Here is a 22,895-nt window from a genome sequence, read left to right on the forward strand (position 1 = left end):
AATTTGCTCAGGCCATCCAAGATCTAGATGAGTTTTTTTTTTCTCAAGAGAACAGATATGGAGAAATTTAGCATTGCATTGCTTGCTCATCAAAGGATCCTTGTGGATTATTGTGATGTTTTTATCAGCTGTTTAGACTCTCATTCTGACGGCACCCATTCACTGCAGAACACCCATTGATGAGCATGTGCTACATTTCTCCAAATCTGATGAAAAAACAATATTCAGCAAATTGTCATTTGTAGGTGAACTATTCCTTTAATGTGTGTGTGTTATGTGTATTATGTAATGTTTTGGTGCATATAACTAAAACATTGTTAAATTCCTTTTTGTTAAATCAATTAAAACAGAGGAAAAACATGCCTAGATTGTTTTGTCTATTGTAGCATTGCGAATATACTTAAAAGTATTTTGAATGTAGGTTAAACAGCTTGAAAAAATACAAATCTTAAGCCATAAATAAACAAAGGAATTGGGGTTAGAAAGCCAAAAGTTAAAACTTGATAACGTGTGTACATTTACCTTCATACTAAAATGCATCTGCAAAGTAGAATGACTGGTAATAAGCCAATTTAGATGCAAAAAAAAAAAATCCAGAAAACTGGCCATAAGAAGCTCTTTAACTCTCAGAAATTGGCTCAGAGCTCGGGTTTGAGTCTTTATTGCTTTCTAATCTCCTTCATTATCTGTTCTGAGCTGAACCCGAGACTCTAGTTAGAAAAGTGGAAAAACAGCTCAACCAAACTACATCTTTGGAATTCATTTAAAATCTTTCAGGGCAAATCACATATTATAAATTTAACTGAAACCACAATAAACCTAAAGTTTAGATATTGTATATAATGATAGATTTACCACTGATTACAGAACTGGCTTTACTGACGAGATGTGCATTAATATCGTGCCGATATTTATCGTGCATCCCTAGTATTTTAGGGTTAAATGTGAACACATACTGTGAGCAGATTCATGATGGTGTGGCCCGTCTCTTTGAAAACTGAGTCACGGAAACGCACGCTCACCAAAGGCCAGGGATACACTGTAAAAATAAACAACACATCTTGAATGGAAGGAGGTGGTCCTTTGTATATTTTAATAGCAATATTATAATAACACAGTCTTCTCTTTTATACTAAAGGATGTTTCAGTGAGGGCTCACCGCTGTATTGTGCCCCCAGAGCGAGCAGCAGTCGGAGGGGAAACACTTTAGCCCAGGGAACCTCTAGTTTCTGGATCAAAACACCGCAGAGGAACGAGACCGGCGGCAGAGCAAGACCATCCAGTGGCTGAAAGGTTGGAGTGAAGAACAGGACGCCGCCGTGATCTTTACTGCCCAGGAAACTGTCAGTGAACGTTAGATTTCCAAGGTGCTCGATGAATTTCCCTTTGGTGGGGAAAAATAAGAAAAACACTATATGAGCCATATAAACATAACTCATTTACATCCTGAATAGATTGTGTTTTTGTGAAACAGATCAAATATCATTCAACAACAATTTTGCTGGTATAAATCTATTTGGCTATTAATTTATCAGTGCAGTAGTAAAAACAAATAACGGTTTACTTCTAAGAATGTAGTGATGAAAAAGTAAATTACGACGAGGAGAATAGGGTAAAGATTTTAAGAACCGATATCATCATACATCTCCAGCTGACTGATTACAGTACTTTAATAATAATTGCAAATGTGCTTTTGTATGACATGTTTAAATACGCAAATGATGCATTAACTAATTAAATAGACACTAATTTGCATGCATTTTATAGAAACTGAAATTTCAGAACAGGTTGTTTCAAAGGGGATTTTTGATTTTTATTAGCAAAAATGTTGTTTAAGCCGATTTAACAATTTAGTCCATACAAAAATACGTAAACATATAAACATTAAAATGTGTGTGTGTGTGTGTGTGTGTGTGTGTGTGTGTATACATATACATATACATATATATATACACACACACATTGTATCACTGGGTCAAAATGTAAAATTTTTCTTTTATGCCAAAAATCATAAAGGATATTAAGTAAAGATCATGTTCCAAAAAGATATTTAGTAAATTTTCTAACGTAAATATATCAAAACATAATTTTTGATTGGTAATATGCATTGCTAAAAATACATTTGGACAGCTTTAAATGTGATTTTCTCAATATTTAGATTTTTTTTTTGCATCCTCAGATTTTTAAATAGTTATAAATAAATATAAAAATATAATTTCCAACCTATCCACTTTTTTTTAAGTTCTGCAGTACAGAAATTGTATTCTGTAATAATTCAAACATGGATGAAATATATCAGTGTTGTAAGATATTCCTTAACAATAATAATAATAATAATAATAATAATAATATAATACTTCTACTACTAATAATAATATTTACAAGTAATATCTAATAAGCTGCATTATTGTTATTATTAATATTATTTTTTACTATGAAAGTACATTTATTCTAGAAAGAAAAGTCAAATGCCGAAAAAAAAAAAAAAAAATCACCATGGATTTAGCTATAAAATGCTGTATAAAAACTGTAAAGTTTGGTGTAAGCAACTGCTGTTGAATTGGAGCAAATACCTATTTTGAGAAAACGGCCTTTAAAAATATGTATTATAATTAAAATGTACAGACACAAATAGATCAAACAAACACTTAGAAGTTATTTTGGATGTCTTCTTTTCACTACACTTAAACAACACATCGCAAAACTGACCAGTGCATAAAAACACAATGTTTTTGCCCGGAGTGTGAAGTGTTTTGTGTGACGTACCTTTCTGTGCATCCTCATAGATACTAACATACAGGTTGAATAGGTCTTTAGGAAGGCTGTTCTCCTTTACGAGACACTCGATTATAAACACCAGCTCCTTCTGGCCCACTCCCTGAAGACCATTAGAGCTCAGACACCAGCACCTCTTCCCACCATCTACAACAAACAGAGAGAGTTGAACAAGCTGGACAGGATCAGATGTTTCATTCAGATTGAGACAAGGTAACATACATGTGACAATCTTGACGTTCACCAGTAAATTGGCGTTGAGCACGAAGGTCAGAGGTTGTGGGCCTCCCTCTTCCAACAGCAGCAATATTTGGCAAGCAGCAGGACGTTCCTCAACTAATAAATCTGTAACGAAATGAAAATGAAATTACACATTACAGAAATCACACCATGAAGAATCAGTCACAAAATAACTACCAAATTGGCACCAGCAATTAGGATATCAACTGACTTCTAAACGTAAATAGTATTTTGCATTCATCAACAGAGCATGGATTTATTTAGAGAGATTATAAGATTATAAGTGTTGCAACAGAGGGCATGAATTTCCTAAACAGTTCTCATCTATTTATCACAGTATCTCCAACGTGTTGTTGAAGCAGCAAGATTCTGGTTAAGAATCACCTGTTTAGTGGCGCTGGACGATACTGTAAAAAATAAATTAATTAAAAAAAATACCTTTTAATTTAGGCCCCCATTCATTTTTTTTGCATTCTGTGTTTTATGATTCAATACAAATTTATTATCTAAAAAGTTGTCTAATGAAGTGAATTCATAAAAATTTAACAAGTGCTGCAGGAATTGTAAACTGTATAATTTTTAATATTGGTAAACACTTTCCTAACGTCAATAGCATTTGAGGAGAATGACAAAGTCTTCATCCAGATGTCAACTATAATGTACACCTTTTACATTTTTGATAAAATAAACTGAGCTCATTCGGTTGTGAAAAAGTAGCCTAATTTACATATGATTTACAAATGCAAATTTGAAGCTCAATAGCATTTGAGGAGAATGACTTAAAGTCATAAAAACAACTGTAATGTGTTCATTTAGGTGTCAACTCCAATGCACACCTTATACATTTTTAAATATATATGAAAATAAATTATCAATCATGTAGGTAAAAATTGGGTATCATGTGTATCACTTTCAGTCACATTCCGGGAAATGTTTTTTTTTAAAACTAGTTTTAATGTTGAAAATATTTTCACCAACACCAATGCATATTTTTACCTCTATAGTAGTTTTTTGTATCCTCATATTTAAGAAAGGGGAGCCTAACAATACAATCCTGCTTAGGGCACCATTTGGCCCTGCTCAAAAGTTTACTTATGATTTTGTGGATTTGTTTTTTGATTAACATTGATGTCGATTGCCTAGTCCTACCATTCAGACAAGAAGCTGCTATCAAAATGATGGTCCTCACCCCCATATTCCTCCTCTCCTGTGGTAATGAGCAGTGGAGGCAGACCGTCATCGTCCTCCGGCACCAGACTGACTGCTCTCTGCACACAGCTGCCCAGCGCACAGAGCAGGCCGTAGTCCCATGGGCCTCTGATGGGCGGGCGGCTCGCCTCGGCAGCGCTGTCAGAACTTCCTCCTGTGCTCTCATCACACTCGCCAGGAAATGCACCATTGGGCTGAAAGGCAGTGAATCAATTAATGACTTCAGTTGTCATTATCAGTTCTCTCCAGCATCAGTTAAGAGGATTTAGCCGTCTCACCGCCGGCGGGTCTGGTGTTACAGGACTCGACTCCTGAGAGGATCTCCGGGTCTGTACACAGAGTTTGGTGGTGTCTGCGACCTCACCGTTCGGCAGGATACCATCGGCAAACCACACGTGCTTCTGCTCACGTGGAAACCCTTCGACAACAAATGCAGAAACACAAACAGAAGGGTTGTTGTTGTTGTTGTTAAGTAAACTAAAATATATAAAACCATACAAAAATGTTTGTTACTTGAAATAAAATAAATGTTAACTGAAATAAAATATATAAAAATGTTACAGATATTTCAGTTAGTTGCCATATTATTATTCTTTTTAACTTGAGGTACTATAGTAACAAAAATTAAGTGAAATAATGTACAATAACTATATAGACCTATAATGAGGGATCCACCGATAATTACATTTTTTGGTACTTGAGATACTGATACCGGTATTTTCACTGCATTTATATATACATTTTTAAATATTGGGTATAGAAAAGATTTCTTTCATTATTTTACAAAAGCACAACATTATGTTGTTATTGTGAGTGCACACACATAAAAGTAAAAACTTTACATAGATGTATTACTCTGTAGAAGCAAAAAGTTACTAGTATTTAAAGTTACCGTATTTTCTGGACTATAAGTCGCACTTTTTTTCATAGTTTGGCTGGTCTTGCAACTTATAGTCAGGTGCGACTTATTTATCAAAATTAATTTGACATGAACCGAGAGAAATGAACCAGAGAAATGAACTAATAGAAAATAGGGATGCACGATATTGGATTTTGGCCGATATTCGATATGCCGATATTTTCTAAATAATTTTGGCCGATGCCGATACCGATATCGATATATATACAAATATATACTGATATATTTACAAATATATACTGATATATTTAAACTTTAATTTTACTGAAGAGAAATCCATGTATCTCTTCTGTACTGATTCTACCATAAATTTATTGTTTTACAAATGTAGACAGACATTCACATCTGAAAAACAGGTCAATTATTTCACTTGGAGAATATCGGTTTGGCTCATCGGCAGAAATATTCATATCGGCCGATACCGATAATGGTCATTTTAAGCTTTTATCGGCCGATACCGATGTTGTGCCGATATTATCGTGCATCCCTAATAGAAAACATTACCATCTCCAGCCACGAGAGGGCGCTCTATGCTGCTCAGTTCTCCTGTAGTCTACACTGAAGACAGAGCGCCCTCTCGCGGCTGGAGACGGTAATGTTTTCTATTAGTTCTTGGTTCTATATAAATGCGACTAGTCCAGTGCGACACATATATGTTTTTTCCTCGTCATGACGTATTTTACGACTGATGCGACTTATACTCAGGTGCGACTTAGAGTCTGAAAAATACGGTAAGTGCAAATTATTGCACTGGTTCCTTTAAGTGAACTGTCATGAAGTAAGCGCACGACTATTCAGCTTGCACATTCTGCTTAAACACTTCAATTGCACACACGCTTCTAAGTTAACGCTTAAGCGAGTGGTCATGCAATGATGCTACAACTAACATGTTTCAGTAGACACATTTGAGGTCGGTGAACGAAACGAACGTTTGGATGTCTGATGTACTGTAATTACCACATAGATTAGCTGATGATGATCTCTCTGAGACTTTGCCACTTGCTGTGGATTTTTTCTTTCTTTCTGCGACTAAATACATTTTTTATTCTTCTCGTCGACTATTAATATTCAAACACTAAATTATGCTTGATGTATAAATATTGTAGTGAATGCACCAATTATTTTTAGTTTGTTTTATATATACGATTTAGTTTAAATTCAAATGATGCATGTGCTAACGGAGCAAACAGCAATGAAGATCAGGCAACAGAAGTGTCTCTCTCTCTCTTCTAACCGTCAAGTAAGTTTAGAAATTTGTGCATTGTTTTATTTACTTGCTTTAGACATATATCCGACTGAACTACAAACTTTCCAGTGATGTCTGTGAGACAGATATTTCTTTTTCAAGCTCACACATCTACGCAGGCACAGGCTCAATAAACTCAGCATGCTTTGCCTATCACCTTATGCTCATCCACTATACAGGCGTAAATACAGAATTTTACATTATATAAATTACATACATGAACTTCATAGACATTCTTAATATCTAATAACTCCATTCTGCTCTATGTTGTTCTGTTGTTAGTGTTTCTTTGTCTGAACACAGCACTGCTCTTTTTAATGTGTACGAGTACAGGAGAGCAGTATCAGGCCCAATATTGATACAAGTATCAGTATTGATGCATCCCTACAAATTGCTTTATAAAATGATCAAAAATAAATAAATAAATAAAATTTGAATGAAAACAGAAAATAAAAAAGCAATTCAAAAATATTCAATAAAAACTACTATGATATATACATTTATCTAAAAGAACGGACTTAAAGCAGTGTACAAAATAGAGTTTGTTTAAAGTTTGTTGTGATTAAGAGGAAAAAAATATTTTTCTATTACTAGACTACCCTTTTTGTTTTATAATGTTTTTGAAAGTCTATTCTGCTCACCATTTATTTATATTATAGAAACAGAAACTGTGAAATATTATTACAATTTAAAATAGCTATTTTCTATTTAAAAATGTATTTATTTTAATTAAAGTATTTCCAGCATTATTCCTCCAGTCTTCAGTGTAACATGATCCTTCAGGAATCATTCTAACATGCTGATTTGCTGTTCAAAAAACATTTCATCAATGTTGAACACAGTTGTGATGCCCAATATTTTTGTGGAAACCATGATACGTTTTATATTTTTAGAATTCTTTGATGAATAGAAAGTATAAAAGAACAGCAGTTTTTGAAATGTCTTTAGTGTCACTTTTAAAATATTTAATGCATCCATGCATACAAATATTAACAAATCTGATAAAAAAAAAAGTTAATGTGCTGGATAAAAATATTAATTAAAAATCATACTGACCCCAAACCTTTACATAACAGTTTATACTGAAGCTAACCTAGTGTAGCTCAATATATGATATAAAGTGCAAGCAAATTGGGACGCAGTCACTCTTTCTTTCATGAAGTAGCTATATTAAATGGAAGTCACAGTGTTTTATAGCCATGAGAGCTAGAACTCTGGCTCAGAGTGCAGTGCGTACCATCATTACCGGGGTGTTTGAGGACGGACACGGGGACCATGACGGTGGGTGGGGGAGAGTTGAGGGTGCCGGCGGCGCGGGCCTGCTGCATGGGCGGTATGGTGGAGCAGTACTCTGATGGGATGTTGGGATTGGGACTGGGCCCAGTAGGGCTCATCATTCTCTCATGGGCTTGAGCTGCATACAACAAACAAAATCAGCCATTCCCAAATCAGTCTTTTCAGTCTATTGAATGAAAGGTCATGCTGGGAGAGAGAATGAGAGAGAGAAAGGTACATTGGGTAAATGTTGTAGGAATGTATGAGGTTTTACATTAAAGGCTCTGAACAACTTTAATTAACAGCCACCAAAAATTAAAAGCAATGCAAATGATGCTCTTAATAAAAACTCCGGGTTTCATGAACGATTCATCAGTGTATACTTCAGAAAAAATTTATTATCTTGTTAATTTTGCATCAATGTTGCATTAATAACTTACTCAATATCTGACTTTACTTGACGCTTCTTTCTTCTGTTGAACACAAAAGGAGAAATTAAGCACAAAAAGTACCATAAAAGTAGTTATAAGTAGACGTGCGTGGTGCCATCCATGTCTCTGTGTGAGGAACGGTCAATGTTTATTGAAAATCTTCTCTTCAAAATCTTCACTGCAGCCAAGTGAATACATTTCAATCTGTTCCTCACACAAATAACTTTAGTATGATGTTCAGTATAGGACATTGACAAGTATGAACTACTTTTATCGTACTTTTTTGGAGACTGACAACCTCTGGTTGATATGCTTTAATTTCATGTAAAAGTGACCATGATTTGCTTTTTGTATTACAAAAAAAAAAAAAGTAATGGTTTTGGAAAAAATTATGTTGTTGACCATTTTCATTTTGGGGCGAACTGCCCCTTTAAATGCAGTGAAGCAGCTGTTCAAATGTCAAATACATTTAAATACACTTCCATTCAAAAGTTTGGGGTAAGTTTTTTTTTTTCTTTTTTAAGTAATTAATAGTTTTATTCAACAACGATGCATTAGATTGATTAAAAGTGACAAAGACATTTAATATATTACAAAAAAAAAAACATTTCAAATAAATGCTGTTCATTTGAACTTTCAATTATTTAAAGAATCCTGAAAAATAAAATGTATCACAGTTTCCACAAAAATATTCGACAGCACAACCGTTTCCAACACCGATGATAATAAATATTTTTTGAGCAGCAAATCTGCATATTAGAATGATTTCTGAAAGATAATGTGACACTGAAGACTGGGGTAATAATGCTGACAATTCAGCTTTGATCATTATATTTTAACATATTAACATGGAAAACACTTATTTAAAATGTAAATAATATTTCACAATTTTACAGTTTTTACTATTTCTGATTAAAAATAAATGCAGCCTTGATAAGCAGAAGAGACTTCTTGCAAAAGCATTAAAAAAAAATTTACGGACTCCAAACTTTTGTACGGTAGTGTATATAATGTACACTATAATATCTATTGTTGTCAAGGTGTTCATACGTGGTAAATCAAATGATGACTTACAACTAGTGTTTTCAAAAATTTAAATTAGTATTTGTACCGTTCAGATATTTTTGTATCGATATTTATTGAAATATCGATACTAAAATATCTGAACGGTACCAATACTAATTTCTCTTAAGTACTGATACACCGGTACTAGCCGAGCTGTCACGTTCACTTCTTTCCAAAGGCACATTGACAAACACCACACATGACCGCAGTGCCCGTCTCGTCTCATTCGCTCTGGTTAAACAGCTAAAGTGAATAGAAAGATGGCGAGTTTAAGTTTAGCGCACATATATTTTCACTCTTTCCGAACACTCTCTGACTGAGTGCTTCAGAGTTCTTTCTACTCAAGCGATCTGTGATATTTCTCAGTTCATCTCAATTGACGCGCAGTAACTCGCCGTCGTTTCTCTCACACGCGCAAAGTGAGAGAGAGAGAAAGATAGAGCGAGCAAGAGAGTCTTATATACATGCAGAATTGATGCGCTACATGTACGCACTAAAGAATATTGTTTGTCGCATTTTCTTGTTAAAATAACAGTTCTTTAGTAGTGCGTGGAACTAATACACAAACAGAATCTGATTGGCTGGTGCTCACCTACTTAGCAAATCAGTTTGACCGAACGCAGACAACCTGATTAATATTCATGAATCCATTACTGTTCTAATTAGTAGAATTCGTAGTATTATTATTATCATCATCATCTTATCAGTATTATTGTTATTTTTCCTCAGAAACACTGAATGATCAACAAAGCACCAGCATCAGTCCAAAATTCTGTTAAAATGTCTATGCATTCATACATGGTTACCAAGTTTTAACTATAATTACTAAAGTTCTATCATTAAATAATACTTGATTATCCAGATTTCATATTATAATGCTTGACTAACTGATGTTAAGAGTCTACTTTCAGTTAAAAAGTTAATACATGTTTTAATAATTTTAAAAACATATACAGTATATTACATATACACACAGTATATATATATATATACACACACATACACACACACACACTATATTAATATTAGTATATCAGTCTGGTGAGTAAACAAAAAAAATGTACCAGCCAATGGCGATTGAATTGCCAAGGTCTCCGTAGACTTGTTATATTTCTTTAAATAAAAAAAATACCCCTTAAAATTCTGGCAGTTTTTTCTCTGTGGTATCGAAAATCGATATTTTCCAAGGTATCATATCAAAGTTTGAAATTCCAGTATCGTGACAACACTACTAACAAAACAAACCTCATCTAACTGAGTCACATTCGGATAAATCAAACACATCAAGCTTTTACAAGCAAGAGCATTGAGTCAATCATAGCACTTTTGTTATTAAAATGATGGGCAACGAGCCACCAAACCGAACTCAAGAAACAGGACGTCCAGTGCAGCCACAGCCCAGTGTGCTGACACCTCCTCCAGCCATGAGTCAGCTGTGCATTACGTTGATTAAGGCTCATAGATGCTCATCGACCTGATTACACTGGCACTGCCTGTGACACCCACAAACATGTCAGCTAGAAGCACAAGAGCTGAAATATGCTGGCTCATGGTGAAAACGGCTACGACCACAAGACAGATGGGAATAATGAAGCCAAAAACCAGCAGGACGGAACGTCCTTCAGCATGTGGAAATTCACTAAAGATGCAAAAAAGTTACAAACTTAACCAAACAAAATGATCAATTACACCTCAAGCCTCAAGAGGGCTTGACTTTGATTTAATTCAGATATATCCCAAGCTTACCTCATCCTAAATTAACTCTCTTCCAGGTTAATCACGGGTTGCATGTTAGTCTCCCAGGATGGTGTTAGTGAGCGCAGAGCAAAAGAGGAAGTATTTCCCTTGCTGTTAAGTGAGAGAGAGTCCGCAAATGAATGAGATTGAGGGCGCATCCTTGAGCTTCTCTCATCCCGGACAGGGCGCAGCTCACTTCCGCAAGCTCACGCTGAGTTCTCGTCTGTCCTGGGACAGGCAAACGTCTCTGACTGCGAGTGCAAGCTCAGTCCATCATGTACACACACACAGAGGTCGTATTAAATGGCTGCCCTGGGCTGAGAATAGTGACAAACCCTCCCCATCTGAAGACGAGGGGTGTGTGTGTGCGTGTTTATGTGTGTCTCTAACTCTATTCCTCAACCTGGAGAGTGAATGAGAGAGAGAGTGTGTCACGAATACTGCACCAGGTGGGTCCTATACCACACACACACACACACACACAAACACACACTCAAGGACATGCACCAGTGCCCTGGCTCCACCCAGCCCTGCACCAAACCCTGCGAGAGCTGGCTGGCGACTTGCAGCACTGACGCTCTGTGATGAATGTGCTTTTTAATGTGCAAATGGACCACACGCTCGGCCACACACTGTGTGCCAGCCTCTTTTTATAGACTGTCCAGGACAAAATAAATAAATAAAGCCTTGTTCTTCTCCATTAAATCAGCCCTTAAAAAATAAAAGAGTTTCTGATGTTTGGTCCACAAAAAAAGTTGGACACAAATTAAAAGGGTAGGGGATCTGCTTCTTTAAAAAGGGATGCAAGTGAGCCAGTGTTTTTATTGCTAACTGAAACTAAAAAAGCAGTAAAGCTGAAATTAAATAAGATACATATGTGAGCCTTGACCACAAAACCAGTCTTAAAGGTAAATTTTCCTAAATTGAGATGTATACATCATCTGAAAGCTGAAAAAAAAATCTTTCCATTGATGTATGGTTCATTAAGATCGCACGATATATGGCCGAGATACAACTATTTGAAAATCTGAAATCTGAGGGTGCAAAACAAATCTAAATATTGAGAAAATCATATTTAAATGTTTAGCAATGCATGTTAATAATAAAAAATTAAGTTTTGATATATTTATGGTATGACATTTACAAAATATCTTAATGGAATATGATCTTTACTTAATATCCTAATGATTTTTGGCATAAAAGAAAAATCGATAATTTTAAATCATAAAATGTTTTTTGGCTATTGGTCCAGGATCACATATTAGACTGCAAATTTAGTTTAGACTAAATTCAGACTGAAATAAAAACACATTAAAAGTAGGGATGCACGATATTCGATTTTTGCAGATATTTTTCAATTCATTTTGGCTGATAGCCGAGCACCAAGTCTCTCCTGTGCAGAAATAAGCAAAATTGTTTTCATTTTGGTTGGTTTTTACCAAGAACTTATTTGTTAGAATTAAAGTTATTTTATAAAGACAATACAAATATTTTAAAAGGTTTGCTGCATAATTAACGATGTGTATAAAAAAAAGTTTTTTAGAGAGAGGGAAAAGTCACATATAAGTCACTTTTTTATTTCATTCAGAAATAGGCCTAATGCTGACACGAAATGTTTACGAACATTATAATAAACACCGTAACCATAGCTAGGCTTTTTTAATTCCCCTAACTCCACAACAAATCATTTAAATTAACAGTATTTAGAAAATAACAAGAATTAAAAATATAAGAAGCTATAGTAATATAAACTACAAGCCAAAACAAATTCATGTAGGCTAAAATGAAACTGAAAGTAACGTTGGGTCTCTCATTCGACACGAAATCAAGAGTTGATCAGGTTGGTGATTGTGGCCTGTGGGATGTTGGTCCACTATTCTTCAATGGCTGTGTGAAGTTGCATGATATTGGCAGGAACTTTAACACGCTTTCATAAACGGCGATCCAGAGCATCCCAAACATGCTCAACTGGTGATGTCCGGTGAGTAAGCTGGCCATGCAAGAACTGGGATGTTTTCCGCTTCCGGGAATTGTGTACAGATCCTTGCATTATGGGGCCGTGCATTATCATGCTGCAACATGAGGTGATGGTCGTGGATGAAGGGCACAACAATGGTCCTCAGGATCTCATCACGGTATCTCTGTGCATTCAAAATGCCATCAATAAAATTAACTTGTGTTTGTTGTCCATAACATACACCTGCCCATACCATAACCCCAACTCCACCATGAGCCATTCGTTCCACAACGTTGACATCAGCAAACCGCTCACCCACACAATGTCATACACGCTGTCTGCCATCTGCCCTGTACAGTGAAAACATCCGTGAAGACAGCACCTCTCCAAAGTGCCAGACACCATCGAATGTGAGCATTTTCCCACTCACGTCAGTTACGATGGCGAACTGCAGTCAGGTCGAAACCCTGATGAGGACAATGAGCATGCAGAGCTTCCCTGAGACGGTTTCTAACAGTTTGTGCAGGAAATCTTTGGTAATGCAAACCGATTGTTGCAGCAGCTGTCCGGACGGCTGGTCTCTTGGATCTTGGAGGTGAAGGTCCTGGGCTGGTGTGGTTACACGTGGGAAGTTGTTAAGCTGGATGGATATACTGCCAAATTCTCTGAAACGCCTTTGGAGACGGCTTATTGGTAGAGAAATTAACATTCAATGCACGGGCAACAGCTCTGGTGGACCTTCCTGCAGTCAGCATGCCAACTTGCAACATCTGTGTTGTGTGTGTGTTGTGTGTTAAAACTGCTCATTTAAAGGGGGGGTGAAATTATGGTTTTCACTCAATATCCTGTTAATCTTGAGTACCTATAGAGTAGTACTGCATCCTTCATAACTCCAAAAAGTCTTTAGTTTTATTATATTCATAAGAGAAAGATAGTCTGTACCGATTTTTCCTGGAAAAACACGAGCGCCTAGAGGCGTGACGTGTGGGCGGAGCTAAAGAATCACGAGCGTGAGTAGGATTTTGTATTGAGCGAGTCTGGAAGCTGTGACACAGATCCAGAGGCTGAAATTGAACAAGAGCAGCATCAGCAAAGGCGTCTCTATGTGGTATGTAGTGAAACTGTATATATTTGCTTAGCGGTTTTGGAAAATGACTAAGTTCCACTTTGTCGTCTTTTTTTTTTTTTTTAAGCTGTACATGTGGAAAGTGCAGTTTGATGACAACATCGCATGTTGTTTACTTGATGTGCTTACACGCTGATAGCTAAGTTAACAACACAGAGATATTTGAAGCAGTTTTACTCACCGCCTGCGGTTCCAACACACGATCGTGACCCTTTTTCGTTGGGACTGCATTATCCTTAAGAAATAAACGATGTGCAAATCCAGCGTCAACCTGGGCCTTGTTTGTAAAACAAGCATCTTCGAAATGCAGGGGAACAAACACAAACACTTGCACAACTCCGTTGATGCTCTGTAAAAATAAACTCCATCCACTGGTCCCTTAATGCTGTTTCTCTTTTGGTAATCTGTGCAGGGTTGTCTTGCCCTGGCAACCAAAAACACACTCCTTTTGTGACATTTCGCGACGCTCTCGCTGTGATGAGTGATTGTCTGTGCACAGCCTCTCTCTGCTCTGCTATACGGGAGCGCGCGCTCTTCCAGCAAACGTGCCCTCAGGACCCATATAAGGAAATTCCGCTCCATCTAATGTCACACAGAGCCATACTCGAAAAAAACTTTCCGAAACTTGTGACAAACCTGAAGGAGTATTTTTGGAACAGAAATACCCCTTCAAACGTACAACTTAATTTTTGAAACTTTGTCCATGTTTAGCATGGGAATCCAACTCTTTAACAGTGTAAAAAACTCAGTATGCATGAAATAGCATTTCACCCCCCCTTTAAGAGTGACCTTTTATTGAGGCCAGCCTAAGACACACCTGTGCAATAATCATGATGTCTAATCAACCTCTCGATATGCCACACCTGTGAGGTGGATGGGTGATCTCGGCAAAGGAGAAGTGCTCACGAACACAGATTTAGACAGATTTGTGAACAATATTTGAGAGAAATAGGCCTTTTGTGTAAATAGAAAAAGTCTTATATCTTTGAGTTCAGCTCATGAAAAATGGGGCAAAAACAAAAGTGTTGCATTTATAATTTTGTTCAGTGTAGTTATTTTAGGAGTGAATGGGCCTTAAGAACTAATTATTTAACAGACATAAATACGACATACTAAGTGCATCAAACACATCTCTTTTAATGAATTGATATCACGATACTGATGAAATTTGTGTTTTTGAGTAGTTCATCAAATATAAAAATAAACCATGGTTCATATGAGCCATTTCTACACTGACATGAACTGCTGCCACAGATTGGGCATTTAAAGGAATAGTTCACCCAAAAATGTAAATTTGCTGATAATGTGCTCACCCTCAGTCAGAGTCCAAACAGCTGATAAAAACATCACAATAATCCACAAGCAATCCACTCCACTCCATCAATTTATGTCTTGTGAAACCAAAAGCTGCATGTTTGTAAGAAACAAATCCATCTCAAAGAGGTTTTTAACGTTAAACCACTAAAATACGAATCCATAATCCATAATAAAGCTGCCTGGAGTGTAAAAGTCCATCTCCTGTTGTCCTCTCACATCAAAATCCACCAATATATTTGTTTTAGACACTTTTTTTTAATCAGAATATTTCTCTGCTGATTCAGATAAGATAACCTTTTAACTGGAGGAAGCAAAATTATGTAGAGATAAGTCATATATTAGCTGGACAATTTAAAACGGACTTGTTTCTTGAAAACACACAGCTTTTGGCTTCTAAAAATGTTAACTGATGGACTGGAGTGCTGTGGATTACTGTGATGTTTTTATCAGCTGTTTGGACTCTTAATCCGACGGCACCCATTCACTGCAGAGCATCCATTGGTGAGCAAGTGAAGCGATGATACATTTCTCCAAATCTGATGAAGAAACAAACTCATATTCTTCTTGGATGGCCTGAGAGTGCGGACATTTTCAGCTAATTTGAATTTTTAGGTGAGCTATCCCTTTAGCGTGTAGTAGATTACATCCACTTGAATATATTGAATGAGTTTTTATCAAGCCAGCTGGGGAGTATATTAAAGTGGTTAAGCACTCACCTCTCTGTATGGTTACATGGCAGACGACACAAACCCTTGCATCTTTGTCCAGATATTTCAGTCTGCATTTGCGGTTGCAGCAGCTAGCACAGTACACCTGCAAAGCAGACAACATTATTCACTTAAACACTGGATAAACACAGTACTTCATCAGACATAAACCTGGAGAAAACTCTCTGGTGTCCTTTAGCCCATTTAATTTACTGGCCCAATATGTCTTGGAAACAGCAACTCAGTGCAGCAATTCAAGCGGGAAACCATATCAGCACTAAAAATACATTCTGCTGACCCGGCAAATCTGCATCTATATTTATCACCTCCCGAGCAGAATAAACCTCAATCTGACATAATGAAAACAAAAGACGTCGCACTCATAGATAAAATGAGAACATTTTCTGTCTAAGGCAGTGGACTACAGGTTTAAGGATTTCCTGTGGTTATAAATAAATGAGAACACAATGGCAGGATTGTGTTACAGACCTTTGCTCGAAATCAACGCAGCTGACTGCATGTTAATTCATTGATTCACACTGCGGTTATTTGCCTTTCACCTCCAAACGTCAGGGCACACTCATCTAATACAAAGTTATTCCAAAGTCGCTTTCAGAACTGAAGCAAATACTTGAAAGACTCTAATTAAGTTCATTTATGCAAAATACAGCATCACAGGGTGATCAGGATCCAAATCTAAATGGGTTTATATTGAAATAATTACCACCTGATTGTTCATATCTTGCTTTTTTGAGGATCCTTTACTCATAAATAATAAATGGACATGAAATATTGATCAGAGGTTAAACTACTAAGTAAATCGCCTTAACAATTTAATTAAAAATCAAATCAGATACAAGTCTGGGGTCACTGAGATCTATAATATAATGTATAATATATTTATTCTTCTGTGGCAAAATATGCATGCACTAATTAGATGAATTTGAGACAGATATAAATAGCCAGTATAGTAATAATAATCTTTTTTTTGTTTTGTTTTTTTAAGAGGCCTCTTACCAGATGTTTACATACATCCATGTTTAATATTTATTATCATTGTTGAAAACACGTGCATTTTATTTTTTTATTTTTCAAGTTTCTTCGACGAATAGAAGAAAAACAGCATGTATTTGAAACAAAACTTTTGTAACTTTATGGTCAATTTAATTTTCACGCTCTTTAAGGTCACAAAACTCTGGACTTTTAGTATTACCTAAAATATCCAAGTCCATTAAAGAAGAGAGATAATTTTCACATCTGGCTCCTAACACACTCGCTCTCTTTAAATCTAGATTAAAGACACATCTCTTCAGCCAAACATTCACATAGTTAATCTCAATCTCACACTTGTTCCCAGTTTGATGTGTTAAAAGTTTTTGCTTGAAACTTTATGAACAGCAGCTAAACTAATTGTTTTCTTGAAATAGACATCACTTGTACACATTCACTGCAGCTTTGTACTGTAGACACATGCATTTTCTATGAAACAATGTGCATTGTGAAAAGTGCTATACAAATTAATCTGAACTGAATGAATGCATCCTTGCAGAATTAAAGTATCAATTTCTTTAAAAATGAATCGTACCGACGCCAAACTATTTTTGCTTTAATATTTTCCAAATAATTGTGGGTACTGACACTGAGAGGCATCAAACTTACCTTCCCACATGCTCTGCAATGGTGTCTCCTCTTGGTAAAGGTAAACTTTTGCTCACAGTTCATGCAGTTAGGAGCTTCAGAGTCCGGGACCCAAGGAGGCTGCTTTGACCCCAGATCCTCGGCCTCGTGTCCTGGTGGATCAGGACTCTCTCCTGGATACGGTGGAGGCTCTGAAAGCTCATCATGGCCATAACTGGCATCATATTGCTGATAAGAAGGGGGTTCACAGTTATTTTCCTCTTGTTTGGGAGAAATTTGCGAGCCATGCTCTTCAGAAAGGCTTGCTACATTGGGTTCGGCATGACCAGTCCTTTGTCTTTCTGATGGAGGCCGTGCGGTTTGGTTGGATAACTGCTTTGGTCTCGCTCCGCCATAATTTGACTCTTGGTTGGGGGCACTAACTGACTGAATCTCAACAGGGCTGGTTGCATTTTCTTGAGTAATAGTTTGTGTGGAGTCTGTCCTCATCGGGCTGCTGTCCTGAGATGAGGAAGAAACATTCGAACCTTCGCTCTCCTCCAGATATTGAAGTGAACCATCACTTTCAGGAGAAGCAAACGTCCCGACTTTACAGCTCTGCAGCTCCTCGTCTAAAAAGCCTTCCACATTTCCATTAAATTCTGAAAAGCCGTCATCTGTGAATTTTTCTGCGCCTGCGTCGGAGTTCATTTTCACATCCTGACCCATCAGAAAGGCGTCCAGCTCCTCGTCTGTAACCATCATAACGGTCTCGTCACTTTCAGGAAGGTATTCGTTGGCGATACTGAACTCGTAGGAATAATTAGGGCTTTCTGAATAGGTTGGAGATGGGTTGATTTCGCAAACCGCTTTATCTGATGGTGATAAGCTGCGTTTAAAGTTTCTTTCAGGGTAATGGCCCGAGACAGCAGTCGCTCTCTCGGTGTTCGACATGATTTGGACAAGCTCAGGTTCATCTTCAGGTGAGGAATCAGGTCTATTGGAGGAGAATGGTGTTGAGGGTTCTTCTAACGGAAGAATTAACTCTTCAGCCTCTTGAATCGCTGAATTTTTTTCCAGATCAGCCTCATCTTTGGTTTCAATCACTGCTGCCTGTGGGTCTAAAGATGCCACAAGGGATCCACACATAGATACGGCCATCGGCAAGCAAGACAGAGAAGTTTCCTTCTCCAAGGAGGGACTTCCAGGTGGATCCTCTGTTGTTTTAATACTGAGATCTTCAGATAGTTGGGTATCTGTTGAGTCCGGCTGCAGTGATACAGCATGCTCTTCTTTGGTTGCTGAAATAGCTTCATCTGTAGCATGAGGATCTGAATTACTAACATCGTCCTCGTTCACTGAGACTTTGCATTGAGAATTGTTCTGATCACTGGAGTTTGATTCTTCAGGACAATAACTTTCAATCTGATTGCACTCCAAAGGAGTGATGCTACTTGAACCACAAGGGTCACCAATGGCTGGTAATATGACATCCAGCAGGCTGAATGAGTTATAGTTAACCTCAGAGTCCAGTTTTGGTAATAGACCGGGGTTAGAAGCATCTTCTGGTCTAGATACCACAGCGCTCTCGAAGTCCACTAGCAGCTCCTCATTAGTTTGTTTCAGCTCTTTAAAGTCCTCCTGACTGTCAGCCTGCTGGAGGTTTGCAGAACCCGTATCATTCACCAGATCACACACCGGCTTCAGTGAGCGGTCCGGACAAGGGGGAGCTGAACTTTTGATGCCTATGCTATCGACGGAGGACAGGAGGTCCACACCTGTGAGCGGCCGTTCATTTGAATAAGAATCTATCTGGTTTAAGGTAATGCTTTGTGATGTAAGTCCATAGTGCAGGGTATTGACATCTGGGAGAGTTTGTGTGACTGTGTGTTGCTCTGGTGTGCAGCTCTGAAGGTCCAAATGGTGACCAGGAACGATTGTGGAGTCCAGAGAAGGAGGGCTTGTAAAAGTGGTAGGCTTGTTCTCAAGCTCCTCTGAAAATAAAAAGTGAAACATCATATTCATGTATAATATTGACATCAACCATAAGACATGCAAAATAAATAGAATATCATAAAACTGACAAAGTATAAAATCAGACAACATACTGTATATATATACATATATATATATATGATATATAATGTTGCACATATATGTATGTCATATATGTGTTATATATACAGTATTGTTCAAAATAATAGCAGTACAATGTGACTAACCAGAATAATCAAGGTTTTTAGTATATTTTTTATTGCTACGTGGCAAACAAGTTACCAGTAGGTTCAGTAGATTGTCAGAAAACAAACAAGACCCAGCATTCATGATATGCACGCTCTTAAGGCTGTGCAATTGGGCAATTAGTTGAAAGGGGTGTGTTCAAAAAAATAGCAGTGTCTACCTTTGACTGTACAAACTCAAAACTATTTTGTACAAACATTTTTTTTTTCTGGGATTTAGCAATCCTGTGAATCACTAAACTAATATTTAGTTGTATGACCACAGTTTTTTAAAACTGCTTGACATCTGTGTGGCATGGAGTCAGCCAACTTGTGGCACCTCTCAGCTGTTATTCCACTCCATGATTCTTTAACAACATTCCACAATTCATTCACATTTCTTGGTTTTGCTTCAGAAACAGCATTTTTGATATCACCCCACAAGTTCTCAATTGGATTAAGGTCTGGAGATTGGGCTGGCCACTCCATAACATTAATTTTGTTGGTTTGGAAACAAAGACTTTGCCCGTTTACTAGTGTGTTTTGGGTCATTGTCTTGTTGAAACAACCATTTCAAGGGCATGTCCTCTTCAGCATAGGGCAACATGACCTCTTCAAGTATTTTAACATATGCAAACTGATCCATGATCCCTGGTATGCGATAAATAGGCCCAACACCATAGTAGGAGAAACATGCCCATATCATGATGCTTGCACCTCCATGCTTCACTGTCTTCACTGTGTACTGTGGCTTGAATTCAGAGTTTGGGGGTCGTCTCACAAACTGCCTGTGGCCCTTGGACCCAAAAAGAACAATTTTACTCTCATCAGTCCACAAAATGTTCCTCCATTTCTCTTTAGGCCAGTTGATGTGTTCTTTGGCAAATTGTAACCTCTTCTGCACATGCCTTTTTTTTAACAGAGGGACTTTGCGGGGGATTCTTGAAAATAGATTAGCTTCACACAGACGTCTTCTAACTGTCACAGTACTTACAGGTAACTCCAGACTGTCTTTGATCATCCTGGAGGTGATCATTGGCTGAGCCTTTGCCATTCTGGTTATTCTTCTATCCATTTTGATGGTTGTCTTCCGTTTTCTTCCACGTCTCTCTGGTTTTGCTCTCCATTTTAAGGCATTGGAGATCATTTTAGCTGAACAGCTTATCATTTTTTGCACCTCTTTATAGGTTTTCCCCTCTCTAATCAACTTTTTAATCAAAGTACGCTGTTCTTCTGAACAATGTCTTGAACGACCCATTTTCCTCAGCTTTCAAATGCATGTTCAACAAGTGTTGGCTTCATCCTTAAATAGGGGTCACCTGATTTACACCTGTTTCTTCACAAAATTGATGACCTCAGTGATTAAATGCCACACTGCTATTTTTTTGGAACACACCCCTTTCAACTAATTCAACTAATTGCCCAATTGCACAGCCTTAAGAGCGTGCATATCATGAATGCTGGGTCTCATTTGTTTTCTGAGAATCTACTGAACCTACTGGTAACTTGTTTGCCACGTAACAATAAAAAAATATATGAAAAACCTTGATTATTCTGGTTAGTCACATTGTACTGCTATTATTTTGAACAATACTGTATATTCAAAGAATAAAAAAATGTCTCAGCGTTTCCAAGAAATATGAATTAGCAAAAACAGTTTTAAACATGGTTGATAATAAGAACAATTATTAATACTTGAGCACCAATAAAAACGAATAATAATTTTGCAGCAAATCAGCATATTTCTGAATCATCATGTGTGATTCAAGACTGGATCAATGATGCAATACATATACATATATATATATATATATATTTATTCAGATAAAAAAAAAAGTTATTTAAAAAAAAAATTATATTATTAAAAAAAAAAAACGTTGTATATAGTGCATACACTAAATTTGTGACCCTGGAGCACAAAAGCAGTCTTAAGTTGCTGGGGTATATTTGTATGCATTATATGGGTCAAAATTATTGATTTTTTTTTCAATAATTATAACTAAAGACAATGTTCCATGAAGGAATTTTGTACATTTCTCACTATAAATATATTAAAGCTTAATTTTTGACTAGTGATATGCATTGCTAAGGAATTCATTTGGACAACTTTAAAGGCGATTTCTCAATATTTAGATTTTTTTGCACCCTCAGATTCCAGATTTTCTAATAGTAGTATCTCGTCCAAATATCGTCCAATCCTACATAAATGGAAAGTTTATTTAATCAGCTTTCAGATTTGAAAACATTTACTCTTGTGCCTGGTTTTGTGGTCCAGGGTCACATAATATCATGATATCATAAATCCTATGACATAAACTATAGGATACATATTAGAATGTATGATCAATTATTTGAATGGCAAAATCGGCCAAATTTACATCAACTCACCCTAAATTAAGAAGTGGCAAATTTAATATTTGTAACTATAATAGCAGTAAAGCAAAAAGTCTCAAACCTGCGTTGAGCTCAAAGTCATCCAAAAGCTTGTCCAGGTCGCACACAGCAGCCTTAAAATAACTGTCCATCCTAATAGGACGGGGTACGATACACCTCACTTACCCCTGCACAGAAACTGGGGCAGATGGGACAAAGTTAAAAATGACATTTTTTCCAAATATAGGACTAAAACTTATCTTTCTTAGGCATATAAGCAGGAAATCTGACTTAGTAGTTACTGACAGTGATAGACAATAAGAAACAAATAGACAAGCTATTCTCAATGCTTAAATAATGCAAATAAGTATGGCTATTATTTAATATTTGTATAATTGCAAGCTTGAATATTTTCAACATCTGAATTCACAGTAACTTGTTCAGATGTGTAGTTTGCGGTGATTTACTGTGAAGTGAAAAGTGGAAGTGTGATTCCACTAGGTCCATAATCATAGATTGTAAACAACAATATATTATGAAGATATATAATTAATTAATACACTCATATGGTACCTGTCTATGATTTCTCTGTTTTGAGCTATGATATCAACTTTTGTTTCGAAAGGGATGTTAATTGTTCATCTAAGTAAACACTAAGTGTTTATTAATCTTATTTTTCCAT

General features: G+C 36.7%; 1 protein-coding gene across 3 annotated transcripts in view; it reads right to left on the reverse strand.

Annotated features, from left to right (window-relative positions):
- LOC128020845 (zinc finger FYVE domain-containing protein 16) overlaps positions 1-22,895 on the reverse strand; it is a 29,234-nt gene that overhangs the window by 5,868 nt on the left and 471 nt on the right. Inside the window, exons 2-11 of one of the 3 annotated variants that reach the window (XM_052607601.1) lie at positions 22,296-22,412; positions 17,664-19,615; positions 16,014-16,110; positions 7,636-7,803; positions 4,503-4,642; positions 4,205-4,418; positions 2,998-3,120; positions 2,767-2,922; positions 1,160-1,384; positions 957-1,039 (exon numbers count right to left, since the gene is read on the reverse strand). In XM_052607601.1, the coding sequence (XP_052463561.1) occupies positions 957-1,039; positions 1,160-1,384; positions 2,767-2,922; positions 2,998-3,120; positions 4,205-4,418; positions 4,503-4,642; positions 7,636-7,803; positions 16,014-16,110; positions 17,664-19,615; positions 22,296-22,365 (3,228 nt within the window). In that variant the 5' untranslated portion in view covers positions 22,366-22,412. Of the gene's footprint in view, positions 1-956; positions 1,040-1,159; positions 1,385-2,766; positions 2,923-2,997; positions 3,121-4,204; positions 4,419-4,502; positions 4,643-7,626; positions 7,804-16,013; positions 16,111-17,663; positions 19,616-22,295; positions 22,413-22,895 lie in introns of all 3 variants that reach the window. The other 2 variants (XM_052607600.1, XM_052607602.1) reach the window with 2 other exon arrangements.

Source organism: Carassius gibelio, chromosome A10 (genome assembly GCF_023724105.1).
Source record: "Carassius gibelio isolate Cgi1373 ecotype wild population from Czech Republic chromosome A10, carGib1.2-hapl.c, whole genome shotgun sequence".
NCBI lineage: Eukaryota > Metazoa > Chordata > Actinopteri > Cypriniformes > Cyprinidae > Carassius > Carassius gibelio.